The sequence below is a fragment of the Onychostruthus taczanowskii genome, unplaced genomic scaffold (assembly GCF_017590055.1).
Source record: "Onychostruthus taczanowskii isolate IOZ18803 unplaced genomic scaffold, ASM1759005v1 scaffold22, whole genome shotgun sequence".
In the NCBI taxonomy this organism is placed as follows: domain Eukaryota; kingdom Metazoa; phylum Chordata; class Aves; order Passeriformes; family Passeridae; genus Onychostruthus; species Onychostruthus taczanowskii.
The window spans coordinates 7,909,987-7,933,291 of record NW_024499462.1 but is presented as its reverse complement, the minus strand read 5'-3'; the positions used below and the strand labels follow the sequence as shown (position 1 = coordinate 7,933,291).

The 23,305-nt window shown below is 44.1% G+C and overlaps 2 protein-coding genes across 6 annotated transcripts in view; both read left to right on the top strand.

The window, feature by feature from the left end:
• Nucleotides 1-75: 75 nt before the first annotated feature.
• PRXL2A (peroxiredoxin like 2A) lies at nt 76-10,299 on the top strand. Of its 4 annotated transcripts, none has more exons than XM_041405047.1 (6): nt 76-82; nt 6,191-6,370; nt 6,731-6,822; nt 8,649-8,789; nt 9,521-9,685; nt 9,818-10,299. In XM_041405047.1, exons 2-6 carry the CDS (start codon nt 6,193-6,195, stop codon nt 9,914-9,916), a joined length of 675 nt encoding a protein of 224 aa, XP_041260981.1. In that variant the 5' UTR covers nt 76-82; nt 6,191-6,192; the 3' UTR covers nt 9,917-10,299. The 4 variants fall into 4 exon arrangements, with proteins under 4 accessions (XP_041260981.1, XP_041260980.1, XP_041260979.1 ...); XM_041405046.1 differs by lacking the exon at nt 76-82 and adding an exon at nt 269-360; XM_041405045.1 differs by lacking the exon at nt 76-82 and adding an exon at nt 474-606.
• A 5,080-nt stretch (nt 10,300-15,379) lies between these two features.
• The window catches only part of TSPAN14 (tetraspanin 14), a 33,771-nt gene continuing 25,845 nt past the window's right edge, over nt 15,380-23,305 (top strand). Inside the window, exon 1 of one of the 2 annotated variants that reach the window (XM_041404900.1) lies at nt 15,380-15,485. The gene's annotated coding sequence lies outside the window, so the exon portion shown is untranslated. Of the gene's footprint in view, nt 15,486-16,186; nt 16,507-23,305 lie in introns of those variants that run through there. The other variant, XM_041404898.1, reaches the window with a different exon arrangement.

Here is a 23,305-nt window from a genome sequence, read left to right as displayed (position 1 = left end):
GCCTGTACTGTTTAGTGCGGGGTGGGCGCGGGGCCGCCGTGCGGGTGCGGGGTGGGCGCGGGGCCGAGCGGCCGCGGTGCGGGTGCGGGCTGAGTGCGGGTGCGGGCCCGCGTGTGCGTGCGGCGCGTCGGGGATGGGCGGGACAGCGGCGCTGTGAGTGCGGGGCCGCAGAGTGGGCGTCCGGCGGGTGGGAGGGCCGCGGGCCCGCGTTGTGCCGGGCTGTCCCTCCCATGGGCTGACCCACGGGGGTGCGCTCTCCTCCCCGCTGGCCGGCGGGGGGAGGCGGCGGCGATCGCGGGCTGCTGAGCACCGAGGGGCGGCCGGGGACCCCCGCGGCCCTCGCCATCCCGAGCTGTCGAGGTTTGAAATCCTACACATGCCTGCCCTCGTGGTTTGAGGTTTGACGTTGATCTCTCAGGGTTTGAGAGATCCCTGCTTGCTAGGCAAACTTATCCCCTGTGCGAGTAGGCGCAGCAGGATCCGTGAAGGACGCGGTGACTCCGTGCTTCGTTTCTCGTTTCATGCGTGATGTGCTGGTTGGGTCCTGGGTGCAATCGCTCCGCTCGGGAAATCCACCTTTGAGCTGCTCGAAGGACCAGCTTGGAGGTCTCCCAGCCTTTTCTTTTATAACCATAGGGGCACTGTTCCCATCAGACCTGGCTCATAGCAGACAAGGGGAAACAAGGTTGTGTGGAAATTACTGTGTCCTGGGTGGGTATATGGCAATGTGTTACAGCCTCGCCCATGCGTAGAGCCCCTCTGCCTTACCGGGTGGAGGTGAAATGTGTCCATTTTCTTGTGTCTTTGCTTTTATTGACGATTTTGCTGTTACAAATTGTATAGTGTGGGAAATGTGGAAGTTAAAATATAAGCAAGGCCTAAGAACCCAAAAAGGGGGAAAAATCTTTATTTAAGCTTGAATCTGCAGGACTTAGAATTCTTGGATCTGCTGTGTGGGAACAGGAGGGATCACTTGCTGCCCAGCACCTGCTGTGCTTTCAATAAATGCTGACTTGTATTATTAGTAGGTTTGTTGGTATTCCCTTTCCTCCACCACCTCTTCAGACCGACACAGAGTGCAGCTTTCCTGCTCTGCATCACCAGCAGACCAAGCTGTGAGTTCATCCTGTATTATCTTCAGATAGGTACTTTTTGCAGTTCTGTGCTCCATAAAATATCTCACATCTCCATGGTATCCATTCACTGACTCATCAGAGATCTGAATTTTTCTATACAGAGTGTCTAGCTGTCTGTTCCCTCTCAATACACCAAGAGTGCTGGAAGATTTCCAAAGCAGTGTGCCAGAGCTCTTTGCTCTCCCTTGCTCTGAAGAAAAGGCTTGTTGAGATGCTGGGTTTCTTTTAAACAGTCTAAAAATGGGGGTAGCAACTCCTTTCAAAGGAAGGAGTATGGTTTGTTTGCTTGACACAGCAACTTTTTCTACAGCTACAGCCATGGAATTCAGTAATGAACCATGCCCAAATTGGGAAGAAACCTAAAAAGTTGATTGTTATTCTCGACACAATGTGTGGTTTGTTGGGGCTTTACAAAGCTAAAAAGAAAGGAAAATAATCCCTTGTGTTCTGAAAATGACAATTATGCCACAAGAAATGCTAGGAGGCTTCTCTGTGCATTGATTTTGGTGTTTACAGGCCAATTTAAGTTGGAAGAGTTCTCCTAGGTTTCTCCAGTCAGATCCCTGCTTCAAGCAGGGCTAAGTTTGAAGGTCTGTCAGGATGCTGTATTTTGCAATCCTTAATGGTATTTAAACCCTCATGAAATCTTGATGAGCATGTTACCAGGTTATTGTGAATTGTAAATTTTCTTTATAGGAGGTAGCTTACAAAGGTATTTGTAATCATGACTCATTTGGGGGGGGGGGGGGGGGGTGGGGAAGGGCCCACAAATGGCAGCACTCTCAGCAAATCTACTTTCTGGCAACTAAACCAAATCAGATTACACAGGGGAAAAAAAAAAAAAAAGAAAAAAAAAAAATCCTGGATGCCTCTGTTTGCCCAGGACACCAGGACCGTATCCTGGTAGTGCAGCCAAGTCTTTGGGAGCACGTATGGAGCGGGGTGGCAGATTCTGGTTGTTCCCATGCAAAAAGGTGTTTTCAGGGAGCTGCACTAACTTGGAAAAGCCACCACACTTGGGAGACGAAAGTTTAATTGCGATTTTTAAGGTAACCACTTAAAGATCCTGCAAACTTCAAGTGTGTGTGCGCTGCTTATGCGAAGGGCTGAGTTCTCCCTTCAGTGTCTTGTTCTGGTTTTTTATTTGCGGGGTGTGGGGGGGGGGGGGGGGGGGGGGTGGGAAATGTCTCATAAAAAGCTCAGCTCAACTTGTTTGGGATACTCAAGTTCTGACAAAGCTCTGAAACATTTTTAGGCTTGATATGGAATGTCTTGGGGAAGCTGGAGTGGGAGAGGAAGGAAGAGCCAAGCAATGGTCAAAACCACTTTAGGCTATAGAGTATTTGCTAGTACAGTCCAACGTGCAAGACAGTTTTCTTTTTAGGAAAAGTATGTGAGGACATCTGTTTGCTACTCTGAGTCTTACTGGCATCTTGAAAACAGAGGGACACAGCTGCAATGGGTCCTGTTTACACTTAAAATAAATGTTTAAGGATAGCTGAATGACAAGTTTTTCTTCGGTTGTGGGTGGGAGGGAAATGAGACATCTAGAAAACAACTTTTAACTGGTCTTGAAAAAAGTGAAGACCATCTACTGGCACTGAAAACAGGATTAAGGTTATGCTTGTTTAAATTCTGGTTAACTGAGTACTGATAGTACTTAGTATGGTAGGTAATAAAATAACTCACTGTTATTTTGTAGATCTCTTGTGGTCACCACAAAAACATACACACAAAAAGATGTTTTTCCTTTTTTCTTTGGCCTGTACTGTTTAAAGAGGAGTGTTCATTCTTTTCTGGGAATTTTAACAGAGCTGAGAGTTGGAAGATCTGATAGTCCCAGAGAAAATAATGCTTTTTAGCAAAGGGATGTTGCCACTAAAGCAGGTAACTGACCGGTAGAAACACTGGGTTAATTCTCTGTAGAGGTACAGCCTTATACTAATAATTTTTTTTTTCCTAATGTGCATTGTGATGACTTTTTAATTTTTTCCAGGGTTGTTTGTAATGTTTTGGCATACGGCGTGCATGTGTGAAGGGGTTAGATGTAGAATACAGGGAATATGTGACAGGGTTAGATTTAGAATCGGCTGAAGCCCAGGGAAAATGTTACTTGTGAAAATGCCCAGTTCTACAGAAGAGCGTGGCTCAGCATGCAGATTTAAAAGTTTTGTGCCGAGTTCCCAGCTTCAGAAAGGCTTTCTGCAAGCCCTGTACCTACCCGCCCCATGAAAAGGCTAACCATGTGTTCGGTTAAAGAACAACCCAGGAGGTGGAACGATTAAGATCCCTTTAAATGAGTCTTGCCCTGGATTGGACGGCCGTGCTGGCTGCTGTCACTGCGGGGTGGCTGGGGCAGGCACTGGCAGAGCCCGGTCCCGGTCCCGGAGAGGCGCAGGCTGCGGGCCGGGCTCCTCCGCAGCCCTGCCCAGCGCCGAGCAGCGCAGCCGGGCTCCCTCCTTCCCTCCTGGGCTCCCTCCTTCCCTCCTGGGCCTCCCTCCCGGGCTCCCCTCCCTCCCTCCCGGGCTCCCTCCCTCCCTCCTGCTCTCGCCTTCGGGGCGCTGCTGTTGGCCGAAGCTCAGCAGCCTGCATGGGTTCTGGTGAGTGCTGCACCCCTGTAGAGGCTTGCGGGATGCTCTCCTGTCTCCTCGCACGGATTATGGCTTGTAGGATGCTTTATTGTGTCTCCTTATTGGTGCTCGGTGTTTAAAATCCTGATCTGTTTGTATTTTAATGTGGTGGGGCCGGCGGGGAGGGTTGTGAAGTCCTTTTGAGCTTCAGATGTCCTTAATAAACAGCAGTTTACCAGAAATGGAGCTGCTAGTTGCAAATGCTCAGCTGTCTTCCAGTCAGTCTCGGCGCTTGGGGTTCAATGACATGATGTATCAGGGCTCAGCCTGTCTCGTTAGCAAATGGTTTAATAATCCTGCCTGCTGCTTCCCATGCATATTTTTCAAAGTGGCTTATTATGGTGTTTGCTTAGCAGGGGAGGAATTTAGGTATCACCCTGCAGAGCTGCATTTTCCGTTTTCCTATTTATATAAATAGCAAAAACTTCCCATATTTGAATAACATTGGGGTTTTTGTCGCTGTGTGGAGAGTAACAAAGAGTCCAACTACACTTAATGATCTCCTGGATCAATAACTACTGATTGGAAGCTGACTTTTAGAGATGCTCTTTATGCTAATAAAAATGAAAAGCTATGTGAGAATTCTCATTAGTCACTTTCCAGAAATTTTGTAACATTTTTGTACACAAATAATGTGCACAGGGGTTTAATAGTTGGGTTCCCCTCCACTGCCTTTAATATAAATTTAAAAAAAAAAATTTAAATGGTCTCTGATGGGTCAGGATGGTCTCTGATAGGTGTCAGAGGCAGATATTAAAAAATGTCATTACAACATGACTTCATGTTTGAAAGAAGTATGTAAAGAAAGCAGATACAGTCAAGGAAGTTTTGCCTTGGTTAGAAATAAGTGGTGAAATAGGGTAGGATCTGTTCTCTTGTCTGCATCAGTTTGTGTAAACTGGCCTTGTTTCTTGCTCAGGATCATGGTTTACTTACGTTTTTAGATACCATGGTACTGCCTCCCTTGAAACCAAGTATGATGTTAAAAGAACAATGTGATCTTTTTTTACTTTTTGTTTCCCAATGTTGCATTTGTTTATCAGTAGTATTCTGGAGCTGGGTTTAAGGATAGAAAGAGGTTTTGTCACCGAAAATTCCTGGCACAAAATTGGGGAGCTACTCCTAATTGTTTCTGAATTCTGGCAGCAGCTAGCTAAGGATGATGTGTATGTCTGGTTTATTAGCAGTCACAGTTCAAAAGAGTAATATTTTCTTAAATTTATTGAGGTGGGAACCTCACCCATACAAAAATACATACAGACAGCAGTATTTACCAAAATATTCTATCAGGAAATACATTTTTTGTGAAAAAAAATTTGATTCTCCATAATGTGTGAATGCAAATATGCAACCCTTGCAATGTAAGTGTACAGTGACTTCTTGTGCTGCCAAAACTCCAATGACTCTTGTACCAGTTATTACCCAAAGCTGGATCTTGAACTTTGTCCATGAGGCAGGGCTGTTGTGATTTCCAGCATCCTCACTGACTGATAATGCCTCACTGGACGCCCTTTCCAGACTTGTGAAATACTTGCAAGGGTCAGGATTGGGCTGTGGAGGGTTTGTGGAAGGTGGTTAAACAAAATTACCTCCTAACTTGAGCCCCCACAAGCAGGGTTTGTAGTTGAAGGCTGGAATATTTGTATGTGCTGGTTGCCATTGCAATCCTGTCGGTCCCAGGTGGTGTGTGTGAGTGCAGGCTGCTTGTTCCTGCTGTCCTTTCTGCTTCAGCAAGAGTGGCAGTGAGTTAGCATAGAGAAAGGTGCTGTCCCGGGCATGTTTGCAGTGTCTGATCACTGGGTAATAAAATGGTTGCAAGTCTACATTTTTCTGTCTCCAGGCATGAGCTCCAAGTTTGGCTTTGTGCCTGCTTTGGTTCTCAGTGGGGAGCTGTAAGGAATGTGAAAGGTTACCAGTTATGATTAACCAGATATAGCAGGTTTAGATTTTTTTTCCCAAGTCCTCTCTAGTATATTTGTAAAGTTCACTGTGTAATTTAGATTAGCTTGTGTAAAACATTTAATTTACAAATACTTTTTTTTTTTTTTTGAAAGAAACTGCTGCCTTGCTGTAATAATTTTGATTACTGGCTAATGTACAGTCATATTATTAGATGCTCTTTATTACACACATACATTTCAATCATCTTTCTCCTCATTGCATCTGAGCAATGTTGATGTTTTTGTCTGGTGGCAGGGAAGGATAAGAACATCTTGTCAATATCTAGTTTTGATGTGGGTCAGGCACAGAACTGGAATGTAATCTCTATCTTTTAAAACTCCTTTCAGTACATTAATAAATACACAGGTCACCGCCATTAAACCAAAAATACCTGCATGAGCTTTTAGTTATTTTAATCCAATTCCTCATCCTCTAGCATCATTGATGTTCAGTGTCAGAGCTGTTCTTTCTTTCTCTTTCCAGAAATGTCCTTCCTCCCTGACTTGGGGGCGTTCACCATGGGCATGTGGTCTGTTGGCCTTGGAGCCATTGGTGCAGCTGTGACGGGGATCGTCCTTGCTAACACTGACTTGTTTTTGTCCAAGCCAGAAAAGGCTACATTGGAGTTTTTAGAGGAGATAGAGCTAAAGACTTTGGGATCAGGTAAGATTCTGGCTATTTCAGACCACATTCTTCGATAATTGGACTTTTATAAGAACCTTTCTAAGGCCAGGGTTGGCAGCAGTTTTCTTAGTCTTTCCTAGCTGTGACATGTCCTTGATATTCAGCACTTGTGGTGAAGGAAATAACAACCAAAACAGTTATTTCTGGATGAAACCAGACACACTTCTAAAAATCAATAACACAATAATCTCCTCTTATACCTATAGAATTTTTTTTCTGTTAGAACTGTATTTGAATGTGGAATTCTCTGCAGTGCTTTTTGTTGGTCCATAAAGTATTAATTGTTATAAACAAGAGTGACTGATATGATTGTTGGTGTTGTTTCTCCTGTACAAACAGAACAAAGGACATTCAAAGCAGGTGAACTATGGAAGGAGAATGGTGCAGTGATCATGGCTGTACGAAGACCTGGATGATTTTTGTGCAGAGAGGTACTTGCTGGGCTTGGGGATTAATTAAGAAGAGTTGAGGTCTGCTTGCATAGATAGTCTGTAAATAAAGGGAGGGGATGAAGAGCACAGTCATCAAATACATCTGAAAGGCTTTGTTTCATGGTCACCAGCTCCCACCATACTTAGTTTCCTTTGCACCTGGTTTGTATGGTCCAGGTCCTGAGCTTTTTCCTTCTGAAGGTGATGGTTACATGATTTTACATCTGCCAGGGACCTAGCCCATGGTAATTAGAAAGGGAGATTGCACAAGATTCAGTTGGTAATGAGTCTTATGAGCTATTTTTATAAATGTAGTCCAAAATAAGTCTCTGTGAGCCAGGTAGTGTCTGGTCAAATACAGCCCAAGTCTGGATTGGCAGAAAGCCATCAGATAAAGCTCATCTGAAAAAAAAAGGTTTGTGTAGAGGGAGTACCTCTTGGTTCTAGGTGCTAAATGTGAGGCAGGAAGGTACAGACTTTGAAGATAAGGAGTTTCTGTTCCATAACAAGGTGGGCTGGAAAACAAATTTTGATCCTTAAGTTGACATTAGGCTTCTTGGGTGGAGCTCCTTGGAAGCAGACACCTAAAACACAATTTGAATGTACCCAGTGCCTGGGAACAGCCATAGCTTGCACCTTGGACATTATGTTTCTGATAGCTGTAGGGAAAAATAGTTATTATGTTGTTACTCACTGCTCTGTAACATGGAGTAATTAATATTGTAACCTCTTCATTAAGTCATCTGCTCCCATTGGTAGTAACTGCTTAAATACGTGTAGAATGCGTGGAAGGTTCAAGTGCTTTGCCCTCTGAACAGCTGTAGTGTAGGTGGGGGAGAAAACACTTGGGTGCCTGACTCTGTAACTTCCACACACAGTCAGTCAGGAATCCCAGAGTGATTTTTTATTATTAGCAGTAGTAGTATTACTGAAAGTTTCAAATTTGCCTGTCTGTTTATCCCTATCTGTTTGCTCCTTGGTACTCGGTGAATTCTAGGTGTCCTGCTAGCCTTTCAGTTGAGGTATTTCAGTTAGGTGACTGAGAGTGATCATGTAAACTGTGTCCATGTTTTTAAAGTGTGGAGTTGATTTTTTTATGTGGGAATTCTGTCCACTAAAAATGACCTTTCTCCATGGGAAGTAGGAAACATATTTTCAGTGCACACTCTGATCTGTTCCTCAGGGATCTTTATATAAACTGTGCAAATTGGGATTTCTTTAGGAGAGGAAAAAGTCCAGCAGATGAGTGGTGACACCTTATACTCTTACACACGAGAAAAAGCAGTTTTGCTTCTGGGATACTGAAAGTTTACGAAGAAATTCCCTGATTTTTTTTTACTGGGGGAATTAGGAAGGAGAGTGTATCTTCATTACTTACTGTAAACTTGTGTAGCCTGCTTCTGCACAGAAGTCTCAAAATACTTTGCAGAAGGATTGATAATGATGGATTTCAACTTGGAAAAAAGAATTGAAAATTCTGAAAAAGTTGTGATGTGCAGGCATTACATTTCTACCATTCTCAAATATTTCAGAAGATAATTGAAGCCCTATTATGGGCAAAGTATCTCTACAGCTTTAAGTTAAAAGTATGTTTTATCCAGTGCATGCTTAGAAGAATCTGCTTCCTCTACGTTTAACAAAGAAAAATTGTAGTAAATCTGATGAAGAGCTGCCTAGGAGTACAACTAGCTTAAATGTTACAGGTCTGTTTTTGGCTTGTGCCTCAAGCTGGAAGCTGTGTGTTTCTGATGGTCTTGAAATTCAAGGTGAAGGTTTCCTACCTCCATTTATTGACTGAAATGTTTGGGGTTTTTTCCTTTGCTTAGGAGGCTTCCGAGCTCTCCTCTCTGAAACCCCAGCTGTCCAAGCTGGGTGTCCCTCTCTATGCTGTTGTGAAAGAGAAGATAGGGACTGAAGTGGAGGATTTTCAGCATTACTTCAAAGGAGAAATCTTTCTGGATGAAAAGGTATAGTGAAGTTTGTGTTCTCCTTTTGTTTAAAAACAAATCTATGAATGCCCTGTTTGAGGAGCCTGTATAAATAAGTGGAATGTAGTCTGATTGAAACAGGATTTAGTAGCACTGTAGTTTAAGAAGGTAATTGGCTTTGTTTTTCTATATTTGCACATCCTGCTGAGCTTAGAAACTGTGGTGTAGCAATGCACTGATAAGGTGCTGTTGCTGGATTATTCCTCCCCTTTAGCAGGTAAACAATATGGCCTGTTAATATTTATTATTTTCTTTCACTGGCTGTATTTATGATGTGTGACTCAAGGTTTGAAGGTGACACAAGTAATTAATTCCTGATGTACAGGCCAGATTGCAGCTGGCACATGCTGGATTGCCAGTCTCATGTCCTACAGAACCACGGCCCTGCTTTCTCCCTAAACCAGGAGACACATTTAAAAATCATTTGGATTCTGAAGAAAAAAGAATATGTAATACTCAAAATCTACTAGATGATCCTTTTATTTTTCTCTCTCCCCTCTGCCTGTGTGAAAGAATCGGGCTGAATTAAAAAAAAAAAAAAAACAACAACCAACCAACCAAAAAAATATGTTTATCACAAAGCACTGCTGTTGTCAGCAATAGTGATGTAGGTGTACATGGGGCTTAAATACTTGTGGATGAGCTTAAAATCCACATGAATGAAAAGTCTTTTCCCTTTGTTTGCTGACATATTTTCTGTTCCCCTGCAGAAAGGCTTTTATGGTCCACGCAGACGAAAAATGATGTTGTCAGGCTTCTTCCGCCTGGGAGTTTGGCAAAATTTCTTCCGTGCTTGGAGAAGTGGATATAGTGGAAATCTGGAAGGAGAAGGATTCACCCTGGGAGGTGTATATGTGATTGGGGCAGGAAGACAGGTATTGCAGGCCACCTAGGAGGCTTTTTTGTCTCGCATAAGATCAGAAGTTTGTTTCCTGGAATTGTTTGGTTGGGCAGTGGATCTTTTGCAGGGAGACGTGTCTGAATTTCTGTCTTGTGTCTTTGACTAGGGTGTTTTACTGGAGCATCGTGAGAAAGAATTTGGAGACAAAGTTAGCCTTCCATCTGTCCTTGAAGCTGCTGAGAAGATAAAACCACAAGCTTCATAAGTGGAAAAACAGTTGCACATGTTTCTGATTAGAGCCTGAAATGTAGAACGTATCCATGTTTTGAATGTGTGGTGTAATTGCTTAACTATCTAGTGATCAAAGCACAAGAAAGGTTCTCTGTTCAAACATAGAAAATGATGAAAATCCTCTTGGGTTGTTTTTGGTTCCCTTGCAGCCTTCCAGGTGGTCAGGATTTCGACTGGTCCTTTGTATCTGACTGTATTAATGAAAGGCTGGGTCTAAAATCTGACCTAGCCTAGATGTTTACAGTCAGAGACAGTCAGTTGAAAACCTGTCTACCTAGGGAAACAAAACTCTTCTAAGGCTGCAGTAATGGAGTACCAGCTGAGGGGAAAATATAATAAAACTTTACATAAATGAAATGCCTTTGGTTTTTGCTTTTTCATTAACATGTAAATATCATCTATATCTGTGTTTCTAGAACACTACACCCTGTCAGTCTAATTCTGAGATTTTGCATTCAAGACATGCCAATATGTCTGCATGGTGAATTTCTTACTGGTTCTAGATCTTCTAAGTCCACATGATTCCCTGAAAGGAAGATAATTGTGGCTTGAGGGCAAGCTCCTTTTTGTATTTAAAATTCTTTTTAAAAAATTTGCATCCTTATGGACGAAATTCTGACTTTTTTTGCTTAGTATTTATGTCCAGGTAAAACTAATTTTAGCAAAAAAATATTTATATGCTCTTCAGAGTCTGTTCTTCACAGTTCCCAGAAACGGCACACTAGCAGTGAGAATTTTGAGTGATTCGTGTTTCATTTGGAAACTAAATGGAAATTGGACTCACATATGCTGCTATCAGCTGAAACTTGAAACTAACTAGATATTGGACTCACGTATGCTACCATCAGCTGAAATTTGGGGAAGAAGGAAGGAACAGGATTTGGAGAGTACAGCAGCAAATTGACTCTGTGATATGGACTTTGTCTTTAAAAGCTCTCCTTGGAGCCATGGACAGGTGCAGAGGACCATGAAATAAAGAATTGTGCCTGAGGGATTCTTTTCCTGGGTTTTACTGCTGCAAGGCAGTACTGGCATGGTGTGCTGACACAAGGCCCCTAAAAAGTTCAAAGCACTGTGTAAGTGTCCACTTGTCTGCAGTCACCGTATGGATACTTGGGAGTGCAAGGGGCAGGGAGCACAAGAGGTGCCAAAAGCAGTGGGTGTGAGCTATGGATGCAAAAGGCTGTGAATAACAAAGATCTTATAGCAGGAGTATTCTGGATTGTGGCTTCTATAGAGTTCTGAGTTTTCTTTCTCATGGGAAATAGAAAGCTTTGCCATTTGCAGAGAATTGGTCTTGCACAAAGACCAGCAAAGGAGGTACTGATCCTAGACCTGCATTTCAGGCCTTGTCCTAAGGGCTGTTTGTGCATTTCACATAAACATGAAATGTGAAAGGCATAAACAGTCCTTGGAGAATGGGATGGAAGCCAGATAAATACCTAGAAACTGAGGATAAAGTGAAGTGCCTGTAGAACCTGCTGAATCTGGAAAGTATCTCCTTAAAATTTTGTGTACAGGCAACTGAATTCCACCCACTCTGTCAGAGCTGGCTGCCCAGCCAGACTGCAGGGAGCCTTAGGTGAGGACAAGGATGCCATGGGGCTGCAGCCCTGCTCTCAGCCCCCCCAAAGGGGGTGGAAACAGAAGCAGGAAGCTATGCTGCCCAGCATTTGGAAGAATAATGGCTGTCAAACATATAAATCACTAACACTACAGGATGCTGAAGCGTTCCTGTAATGTAAAAACATTTTTAGAAAGAGCCATGAAGGCTTTTTAAGTTTATTAAAGTATTCATGGAAACTGAAAGTTCTCTGCTTTGGCAGATTCTCCAGAGGGTTATATACAGAAACCACACCAGACCGAGGATTTTTCCTGCTCTAAACAGCGTTATTTCCCATAAACAGTGCACTTCTTGATTTGAAAGTTACATAAGCTTGCATGTATTTTAAAGTTTTCTTACCTTTGTCTTTCAAAAATCAAGCAAAAATCTGGAGCCCTAGAAGATCAAAATGATATTTGAAATTGTTCTGAAAAATTATCTATAAATCTGATTTTTTTTTTTTCAAGCCAACCTTGAGATTACTTGGAGTTGACTCATCCTTTCTGAGCCCCACATTGACAAAATAAAAATGGGAAGGATAGAAAATAGGTGGTACATAGGAGCTAGGAACAGATAATTACCATTGGCAATGGGCTAACCCAAATAACTAAAATTAGAGCAACATAGTAAAGGAGGAACAAATTACATCTAAGTGAATTTCTAATACTGTAGACTGAATTTAGAATGTCCACTGGAAAAAAAAAATTACAGTTGTTAATTTTGTTGTGCTAACAGCTACCTCTGCTGGCCCAGTTCCTTGTATGCATTTAATGTTTTGATTTTTTTTTTTCTTTTAACATGGCATGTACCCAAAACCTAAATCACTTCTCAGCACATCAAATATCACATCATACTTTAACACTCAGCTAGTTTCTGGAAACTAATAACTAAAAGTTTGTTATTCTGAGATGTGCATTTTGCACCCATGCAGAATGACAATCTATTTATTTTCATCTTTAAGGTTGAAGATGGGTCAGGTCAGTAGGAAAGTGCACAAAGTGCAAGGGTAGGGCTTGAGAAACACAATTCTGCTGTAGTAATTTTTTTTTTCAATCAACTTTTCTTTGTCAGCTCATTTATCTTCAGCACATAACTGGGGTTAATGAAAATATTTCATGAATGAAAATGCTGTGAAGTCATTGATGTGGGTGTAATATAGGAAAGTGCTTTTTATTTGAACTTTAGGCATCCCCAATTGCGTTTCCTATTTGCAGTGTCCTTTTAGGGCCATTAGAAAGATTGTCTTCCCCAGAGGGTGTTTTTGGACCTGCATCTTTGTTTCCCCGTGCGCGTTATCTGTTCCGCGCTCTCAAACTGCCTGTCCTTGGTGCCGTTCGCGAATATCCACAACGAGACGGGAATGCCAAGGGATCCCTGCCATTTTTCTCATGCGTTTCCTGTGATGCACTGTGGTAGGAAAAAAAAAAAAAGAAGAAAAAGGCAAGTTTGTCTCAGCACCGCTGGATGTCACTGCTCGCCAGCCGAAGTGCAGGTGAGCGGTGAGCCCGAGGGGTTTTCTGCAGTAGAAAATTCCCTAAGCAGGCTCCAGGAGCAGACCGCTGTCCGGTCCGATTCGGCTGGAAGAAAGCTGTTGGAACAGCCATCTATTCATGCCATCTTTTCACTTGTATGGACGTTTTCCTTTTAAGAATAAGGAACTTGGAGGAAGGATGCACTGTACTGACGGACACAGTCTGTGGTATATAGATATTTCTGAGTGGAGGGAATTAATTATTAACAGACTCACTGCGATACTTACAACATTTAACCTAGTTTTTTGCGGTTTTTTGGTACTAATTTCTTGTCCTGCCGGGGTGTGCCTTTGTCGCACGGACTGTCCGGGGCCGATCGAGGGACCCGAGCAGAGAGGGGCGACAGCCGCTGCTAACAGCAGGGGGAGGCGGGGAAGCGCTGAGGACAAACTCAATTCACTGATCCAGCCTCGAATTTTATTGGGTGTCTGACCAGTTCCATCCTAATTTATTATTCTTCTGATCGATCTCGAACGTGGCTTTCCCTAAAATGTTTCTGCTTTCTCTTTTAGATCCAGCTACTGATTTCTTTGCATTTGAAGTTGCTTACGGTCTCAGTAGTTTCTGTGGGCTTTGTTTCCTTGCACTGCCCTCTCTCTTAACCTCATAATAATCAAAACCACATGACAATTCCAACTGTAAGTCTGATTTCTGGATGCCTCCCTCCATAAATAGACTTTTTTTTTACACTGAAAAATGGTATTTGGTGATAACGTTGAACATACACAGTGGTGAACAGCTCTGGTCAGGCCATTTTCCACCAGATATTCCTCATGAAGATTTTATTTATTTTAGAAAACATTTTATAGTAGTCAGAGGAAGACAACATTAACAAAGCATACATGAACATTGGCCTGCACATATTCACTTTAAAAAAATCAGCTTTCCTATTTTCATTCCTGCAGGATTATTACATGTCTTACTGCTGAGGTGACTGTCTTTTAAAAGTGTTCCAATTTGCCGTAGCACTTAGTTAATGGTTTCTGTGATGGATGAGATTTTTACTCCAATTTTCTTGGCAACACAGTGAAGCACTGTGCAGAGATAATGTCAAAGGCAAATAAATGGGACACGGAGATGCTGTTCGAACCAGCTCCATGCTCACAGTGAACACAGTCAGTTCAACTATGCTGTGAACTGCTAACACTAACCATTTTACAAATAGTAAATTGCAAGAGAACATACATGGTTGTGTTTGAGGGTCCCAGGATGAGGGAAGAGATGAAAATCTTGACTCCATGTTTCAGAAGGCTGATTTATTATATTATATTATATTAAAAGGCTATACTAAAACTATACTAAAAAGAATAGAGAGAAAGGATTCATCAGACGGCTGGAAAGGAAGAGAAAGGAATGATAATAAAATCTTGTGACTGCTCACAGCCTTGACACAGGTGGCTGTCATTGGTCATCAAGTAAAAACAATTTCACATGCTGGGTAAACAATTCTCCAAATCACATTCCAAAGCAGCAAAACATGGAGGAGCTGAAGCTTCCCAGCTTCTCAGGAGAAAAGATCCTGGCAAAATGATTTTTCATAAAATATGTCTGTGACAAACCTTATTTTATCAACAAATGCCCTTCCTAATTCCACAATCCTTACATCCTAAAGCTGCTGAATTTCCCTGAAATTTCCCATTTTCCCCACTGAATCTTAGAAGTTACTATTGCACCATCTTCTTAACTTTTACAGAATCAGCATACTAGAGCTTTCTGCCTTGGCTCTGGACTTTCTGGAGACGTGATTCAGTGCTCTCTAAGATTACTTCAGTACTTCTGAGACGGAGAAAGGATCTCTTGTAGTTCTTCTTGCCATCTGATAATCCAGTGACCTTTCTGAGCTCCCCTTCCCCTCTTAGATTCTGCTCAAAATTCAGGTAGTTGTTAGCATCTTCTGTCATCTTTAACACAGTTAACACCTTTAACTTCTGTTCAGTTTTGCTTTGGTTTCTAAGAAGGCTGGAGCAAGCTTGGGGGAGGCTGGTAAATAGTCCCCCTCCCTTTAAAAAACCCAACAACAAACAAAACCCCACACCAAACCCAACCCCCCATTTATTTAAACAACTGCGCGTGGGAAATGAGAAGGAATCTTGATCTTGTGAGCGGCGAGTGGGTGACACGCTGGTGTGTATTGCTTTGTCGGACAACAGAAGGGGTTGGCTGAGGGGAACTGTGTATTTACTGTTAATTCTAGCAGGTTTTTGGTTGTCAGCTTTGATGAGTGGAGAATTAGCACGCTAGAGAAAAGCTTAACTCGCACCATTTGATTGCTCAACAGATCCTTTCGCTTCAGTGCGATTGCTGCTGTCTTTGTGAGCGGGCTGGTTCCTGACTCGGGGGAATAAGGAATTCCTCAAAGTCCAAGGGCTGCAGCAGGTGAAGAAAGTGTAGACACCGTGAGGCAGCCGGTAAGAACACGCGTGGTGCTGCACTACCTCCCCTGGCCTTGCCTTCCTGCCACAAATGTACTTTCATAGTTAGAGAAGCACTGAAGACATTCGTTTTGCTTTATATATGAGGACGGGAATGAAGGTGACAAATGTTTCCCTGTGTCAAGAGAGATCACAAGGTGTGGAAAGGGAGCAGAAGGGGAGCGTGGAGGTGGGAGCCCAGCGGGCCGGCAGGGGCGCATTCCCACCTGCCAGGGCGGCTGCTCAGGTGGGAGCCATCGCTCGCTAACGACACGGCTCGGAGCAGCCCGGCCCTCCCTTCCCCTCCCTCCTCTCTTCTCAGCGTCTCGCTCGGGAGCGTAAAAGCCCTGGGACGCCCGAAGACTCGAAATACTCTTCGGCGTCGTTTTATTTCATGTCTTTCCTGCGCCTTCCGGCTCTCCAGGTAGGCTCGACCGTGCCTTCAGTACCGCTCAGCATGTGCTGTCTCTGACACGCCGGCTCACGCTCCGGAGCCCTGCGGGGTAAGAGGCGCGGCCCAGGGCCGGGCCGGGCTGGGTGAGCCCCGTACGCGGGGCCGGGGCGGAGGCGCAGCCGGCGGACCACGGAACGAGCCCGAGGTAACAAAGCCGCGGGCCGCGCTCCAGGGCTGAGGGGAGGGACCGCCAGGGCCGGGGTGCTCGGGGGGAACGCCTGCCAGGGAGCCACAGCGGGCGAAGCCGGCGGGAGCCGCGGGGTCCGGAGGCAGAGCGGCGCTTCCTGCACGCCCCCTTTGTGTGGAGCACGGCGGCGTGCGGAGCGGGCGTGGCCCGGACATTCGTTTCCGCGCTGCTCGGCCCGGCGGGAGAGCGGCGGGGCGGCTCGGCACAAGGGCACGCCCGGCGGCACGCCTGGCGCTCCGGCCGAGCTGACGCGGGGAGGAGGCTCCGGCAGCGCCGCCGTGTCCATGGACTAGCCGAGGCAGCGGAGGGACCTACGCCGACCGCCGCCTCGCCCTCCGCCCAGCTCGGCGAAACTTAGCGAGCAGGCTGCTGCCCCGGTGAGTCCCGGCCCGGGCACCCGCCCGCCGTCTGCCCCGGAGTGCCCTCGCTCTCTCCGTGTTTCTGCCCCCTGTCCCCGGAGCAGCGTGTGCCCAGGAGCAGCTCCCGGCTGCCCGAGTTTCCCGGCAGCGCGGGGCTGCGGCGAGCCCCTGCCATTGTCCTTGTCCATTAAAGGAAGCCGGAGAGGCCGGGTGAGGCTTCCTCTGGGAGTTGGCGCTAGCTTGTCTCGTTGAGGTGCCACGAGGGAGAAAAATAGTAATAATAACAAAAATTACAGTAATAGAAAAAGGCCTTTCGGAGTGCTGCAGCCAGAGTTTGCCCGCTCCGTTCTCCGCCCCGGCTGCTGCCAGAGCCTGCCCTGAGCCCCGGCTGTGTAGAGGGGGACACGGCGCAGTGGTGTAAGGATCGAGGCCCGTAACTTAATTTTAAAAATATTTTAATTTTAATTGGCTGTCGGCTGTGGTAGTGAGCGACCTCTCTGACACCCTTTCAGCCTCCTGCCGTAACAGGCCCGGCCGTGGGGCGCGGGGGTACCAGAGGTGATGCTCCATGGTCAGTTCTGTTTTGGCTCTTGCTTTATCTTCCGTGCTCTATGTAGATTTAGCATTTTGAGACATTCTGAATTAAAAAAAAAAAAAAAAAAAAAAGAAACTTCACAAAGAAACCTATCCCATGGTGTAAAAGAAGCTACTTGTTTGGGTGCTTTTTCCTTTCTTTGCTCGATCTTCCAAGGAGGTGGTGGTGGAGGCATGAAGGATATTTTAAAATAACTGGCAGGACAAAATTCTGCCAGCACTGCTTTTTAGTGTGGTTGGGTTTTTGTTTGTTTGCTACAGTGGCCTAAGCCTTGTGACCTAGAACTCTGGATAAAATGGAAGGAGAGCAGTTCCTAGAGAATGGTTGCACAGGGTGTGTCTCGTTCATAAGTGTTCTCTGGTGAGATGATCCATCTCTTTTCTGGCTGTCTCCAGCAGGGAGTAAGGCATCAGTACTGAGATGCTTTATACTCACAATAAGCGTGTGAAATTTGTCATACTTTTGGTGTGGAAGGTTGAGGTGCTAGCCCTATCTGCTTGACAGAAGAATTGTGTGCAGAGAGAAGCGATCGGGTGGGAATTCAAGTCTAGTCATTGGTGTGAAGTAGGAGCGAGCTGTGGTGAAAACTGCTTTGCAGCTTTTGATTTGGTTTGTGTGTTTGGGATTTTTTAGAGGAATTCAGCAGACTTGTGTTGGTAGAATGGTGTTCTTTATCCTTTGGTTGATGACACTGGAAGAAAGCACATTAAGGGTGTGATCTGTATCCTTTTAGCTCTGTTCTTGGAGGATGGAATATAGTGTTGTTGCCTGTTGTCAGAAGGTTGTCCTGTTCAAAACAGAATAATAATACCACTGAAACAGGAATTCTCCTGTTTCTTTCCAAAAGTTTGTGTGTTTATATTGAAGAAACAATGTAAGTTACAAGTAAAACCAAGTAAGTTACACAGTTGATATTTTGTTTCATGTTTGTTGATCTTGTTCCTAGGCGGACTTACTGAAGGTGCAGTCCGGGTCTAAATCACAGTCATGGAAAGCCGATTTTCTGGGTGGTGTGTGCTCTGTGTGATTATTTTTTTAGTGTAAGTCGATCCACTTAGCTTCCTTTGTAGCTCCCTTTGTGTTGTAGCATTATCTCCAGTCCCCGAATCAGGAGAAAACTCATTTAAGTCTTGTTCTTGTTTCTGGGCACAGGCTTTGTCTGACATTTAGTGCATGGTGGACAAACTAATCTTACTGTTTCCTGTTTAAAGCCTCTTTCCTGTCCTTCCTGCCTCCTTGTGGGGAGCAGGAGGGTGGCAGAAACGATGGAAAAAGTGTGGTCTTTTACTAGGAGCAGTGTCTTCGCATGGGTGACATACCTAACAGGGGGTGTGTTCTGGGCTGCCTTTTACTGGCGTTACGCCTTGTAATACTTAATGAAAGGACCATAAAAAGCCCTTGCTCTGAGCCCTAAGATGCTGTTTAATTGGGATACTTTCCTTGGTGTTGAAGGCATAACTTTTTGCTCTTGTGTGTAGCAAGAAAATTGTTGACATGGTGTCTTATGAATTTGGTTATATCTGGATGAGGAGTGAGTTTGTTGTATGTTTCTAATGAATAACAGAGGAATAGTAGATTGTTTTGAGGCTGACCTCTGATTTTCTTAGAGGGTGTTTTTATTTAGTTTATGAAGCTTTAGTGGGTGGTTGCTAATGTGCCATTACCTGTAAATGGGTGTTTGGAAAAAAGAGGAATTCTTCTGCTGACAAATGCTCTTAGTCTATCGAGTTTCTCATTGTGGGCTAGGTGTGGCACAGTTTGAGCACTGATAGGTGTGAATAAATTAAACGCTGGTTTTCTTCTCCCTGTGTCGGTTCAGAATTCTCATTGGGGTGTGTGTGAGGGGAAGTGGAGTTCACAGAGTGGTTGTCAAAACTGTTCCACAGATCCTCCCTTTATTTTCTTGCTTTTACAAAAAGTTTCACCTGGGTGGGGTATGGAAAAATCTGTGGACTTAGGACACACTTCACTTGTGAGCTCTCTGTGCCACGTTGCTTTGCATTGTGGCTTCCTGTGTCAAAACTTCCTGTTTTTTGGTAGAACAGACTTTCACACTTTGCCACCTGTGGTACATTTTTAAAGCTAAGAGGGATGCAATTCACAAAATCCATGAATGTGCTGTGGTTTGAATTTTGCTTTAAGCTGAAGTAGCTCAGATAAAGTAAATTAGACCATCAAATGGTGCAGGCTGTTACTAAAGGGGAATTAAACAGAAGTCATTTCTAGATGCAGAGGTTGTATTCTAGATCCAAAGGATGGTCATGTGTCTTCCTCTCTGGTATTGCCCAGTCCTAAAGTCTTTGGCTCTTCCAAAGCTCTGCTTGGTGGCTTGGGTGGAGTTACTGATGCTGCTTTCAGCCCCTGGAACACGATTCTTCTCTTTGAGTATTTTGCTCATGCTCAGTCAAAAGTATCTCATGAAGGTTAAGAACGACATCAGAGATAGTCAGACTAAAGCTTATCAAGGTTAGGCATGTGTGGGTTTTAATGAGTAACAGTTTGGATCTTCCCAAGGATACAGGAATCTGAATTTTGATTCAGCAATCTAAAAAGAAGGGGAGGGGCTGAAATGTCTAAATTCTGACTTAATTTTAAATGCACAATTTAACTACTTAACTGTAGCTGGATGTCATATTTATTGAACTACTTTTTGTGTTGTAAAACAATTTTATTCTGGATAAGATCTTCTTTCAGATGGTCAGTCAGCTGAAAAATCATTGTTGGGCAAATTCTTCTATTTTGTGAATGTCACAGGGGAGGGTAATAGCAAAGTGCAGGTGTTGAGCATCACCTTCAAAAGTGATCCTTAAAAAATAGGCTGTACAAGAGATGGTGATGTTTGCAGTTGAAACAACTGCCTTGAATGGTCAGGCTTTTGCTAAACTTTTTGACCAGTCTGACACAAATACTGGAACTGAAGCCCTCAGATAGAAGAACCACTCTGCTTGATTATTCACATGTGAATTCTGTTATTGCTTGTGCAGAAAACCTTTAACAAATGAAAAAAAAATGCTGGCCACAATAGGAGCCATATCCAAATCCAGGGCTCTTAACTGGGGTTAAAAATAGGGTTATTTTCTTTTCTGGCCCAAAGTGTGTCTCAGCCCCTGTTTGGCAGGGGGGAGGGATCAGCACTTGTTTTGCTTCAAGTTTCCTGTCTTTCTTCAACTCTTTGGGAGCCAAGCAACAGTGTTTTGTCCTTTTCATTGTACCACGTACCAGCTTACGCAGGATATGTGTGAGTGGAAGAATTTCTGCTCTTATCTAAGGTGAATGCTTTATCTGTGCTTCTTCTGAGAGATCTTTCTGTGTCATTGTCTTTAGAAGCTGTGCAAAAGCTGAAAATCTTAGGCCTGTCTTCATCCTTAATCTGAACCTGAGTGGGAAAGGCAAGGTGTAATAAACACAGGACTCTGCTTCCCCTTGGTCTTTGTAGTGAGCATTGTTGAATGTTGTCTTGGTGTTGTAAAAGAGCTTCTGCGGTATTAGAAAACAGCTTCTCTTGTGCTCCTGGGCTAGAGAACAGGCATTTATACCAAACTGATCAAGGTCTTCTGTGGGAAGAGCTGTCCTGAGCCCCCCTGATGTAGCTGGGGCTCTTTGGCACTAATTGGCTCTGGCACTTGAGGAGCTTGTGTGTGCATGTGAGCTGTTGGCTTTAGGGCTTGTTTTGTTTTGGCATTCTCGTTTTGTTTCAGGCAGGTTGTTTGTGTACAACCTCAAATATGTTCATGTGTCCCAACAGCCCCTTCCAGAAATCTCTTTTCCTCTTTTAACAGTTTTTGTTTCCTGCTCAAAGACTAAATAATTGATACTTGAGTCTCTCTGGAAAGGAGCTTTGTCTAAATAATTGATGGACTTGAAGTAACAAAGTCAGGTGTTTGAGTTGCTGCCCTTGCAGCTACAGGATGAAGTATTTGGAGGCAGCTGAATGCTGTGAATTTTAATTTTTTTTTTTTACCGCATTTATTCAGCTTGGCAAGTTGTGTACTCTTGCTTTGGGGCATAAAATGGATGCTGAAATGTGTTTCCTGACATCTAGAAACTTCTGGAATAGAAAACAAAGGAAATAGCCTCAAGTAACTTGGATCTGAAGGGAGACACCTGAGAGGTTGGATTTGGGTCTTTATGTGACTGCAGCCTCCTGTCTGCTGGGGTATGGAGCTGATTCTTTGGATGCATATTGCTTTTCCCTCAACAGTTTGTTGTTAGATGGTGCTCAGGGAAGGGCCTTGTGGTCCAAAAATATGCCTGCAGTGGTAGAGCTGTATCTAATAAAGGGCAACAGCAGCAAAGCTTTCCACCCTGCCCTGAGTACTAAGCTGCTTCAGTCTGGCTGCGTGGCAAGCCTGTGGAGCAGGAGGGTTCATCAGGAAAGTTGTCTGACTTGAAGCTGATGGAAGGCAATTAGTGAGATGACTCTTGGAAAGCAGTTGCTGAGATGGCTCTTGGAAGACAACAAGGCAGCTGTCTTTGCCAAGTGTCCATCGTGCTGAGCTTGCAAAGGATATTTTGACTAAGTGGTCATAGCAGAGATCTGCTCCTGCAAAACAGGAGAGTGTTAAACTGAAAGAGCCTGTCCAGCTGGGGCAAGTGAGAAGGGAAGGGGTAGCTCAGCTCTGTGGTGGTGTTTTATCCGCGCTGTGCTGCTTGTGTAGCCAGTCACTGTGCTGTCAGCCCATTCAGGTGGCAGTTTCCTGTGTTGTCACGTTTTTTCCATCAGGAGCTATGTTTCTCGTTTTGCTGAAGGCACAGGTTAGGAGGTGTTTGTGTCTAAGCTCTGCACCTTCTAATTCTGCTGGTGTTTGTAATTAGCTGTTGCAGACTGAGGTCTGCGTTGGAAGGAGCACTCACTGCGTCCCTTCACAGTCTTTGCTGCCCTGATCTCTAAATGGCACAGTGTTGTTCTTGGCATCATCCTGAGAGGTGGAAAGCCTGTTTTTCCTCCTTCCCCAGGGGCGGGTGCAGAGACTTTGGGCGAGACAGTCAAGGCTTTCTCACGACCTGCCAGAGCACTGGCTTTGGGGGGAAGGGCTGGAGCTGTTCAAGCATGGGCTTGTCCTGAAGCAGCATTGGTTTTTGTCTCGCTAATCTTTTCCCTGTGGAGCGGTAACATGTGCAGGGTGCTCTGCAAACCTACTTGCTAGAGCTCCTGAGGCATTAATTGTTGCTGTGTATTTGGGCTGAGACATTGATTCTGCTGAAGTGGCTAGGATTGTGAGACATTGGTGGAGGATGTTTTGTCACATCTTTAAGATTTTCCAGTGCTGCCTTAGAGGTTTATCTTCTAGCCGAGTTTTGCAAGTTTCACAAGTGTGTTTCTTTACCGGTAAGGAGATGAATTACACAGTGGTTGAGCTGTCTACGTGGCCACAAAGAGCCATTTTCTCTTGTGGCTTGGAAGCTGGTGATTGTCGTCCTTGGCAAGTAAAATGAGGCTGTCCTGATTGTCGTGAATGCAGCTGCTGGAGGTGGAGGCAGCAAAAGAAAGCTTGGGGGGCATTGTCCCCAAACCCCCCATGCCTTTCCCTAAAAAGTAGCGTTACCTGGTGCCTCATTTGAAATGAGTTGCTCTGGTGTTGAAAGCATGGGCCCTGGTAATTGAGGTGGGAGGGGAGGGAAAAAAAGAGGTTTTGTGGATTGAACTCACTTCTTGTTTCTGTGACATGGAGTCAACATTGTTTAAACAGAATGAGTGGTGAATGTAGCTAGTATTATCCAGATATTGCAGTCATTACTTAGTGTGCTCATTTCTGGAGATCAGATTTCAACCCTGGAATTTTATTTTTTTTCGACTAAGAAATACCTTGATCTGATTTAAACTGTTAAAATAAATATCTATTTTATTATCTGTAATAGATATGTTTATATATATAGATTTGTCTATAGGAATAGTCATTGTGAAGGCTAAGAAATATGGTGTGGATGTAGACAGACTGTGCATTATATCCAAAGCAAGGAACATTTTTAAGGAAACAAACCTCAAAACCCAAAGCAAATTATATGCTCATCACTTCTTTGTTGTATATTGCTATAATCAGTCTCTCGGGGTTTTTTTCTTATGAAAAGAGAAAATAAAGATATATTATTTTGGACTGAAATATAACTGGAGACTGAACAAGTGGCATTCCTGGAAGTGGAGAAAAGTCACAATATATATAAAAGTTTAGGATGTTCTCTGAAGAGAGAGTGTATTTGTCAGCAAAGAAAGGTGGTGGCTTC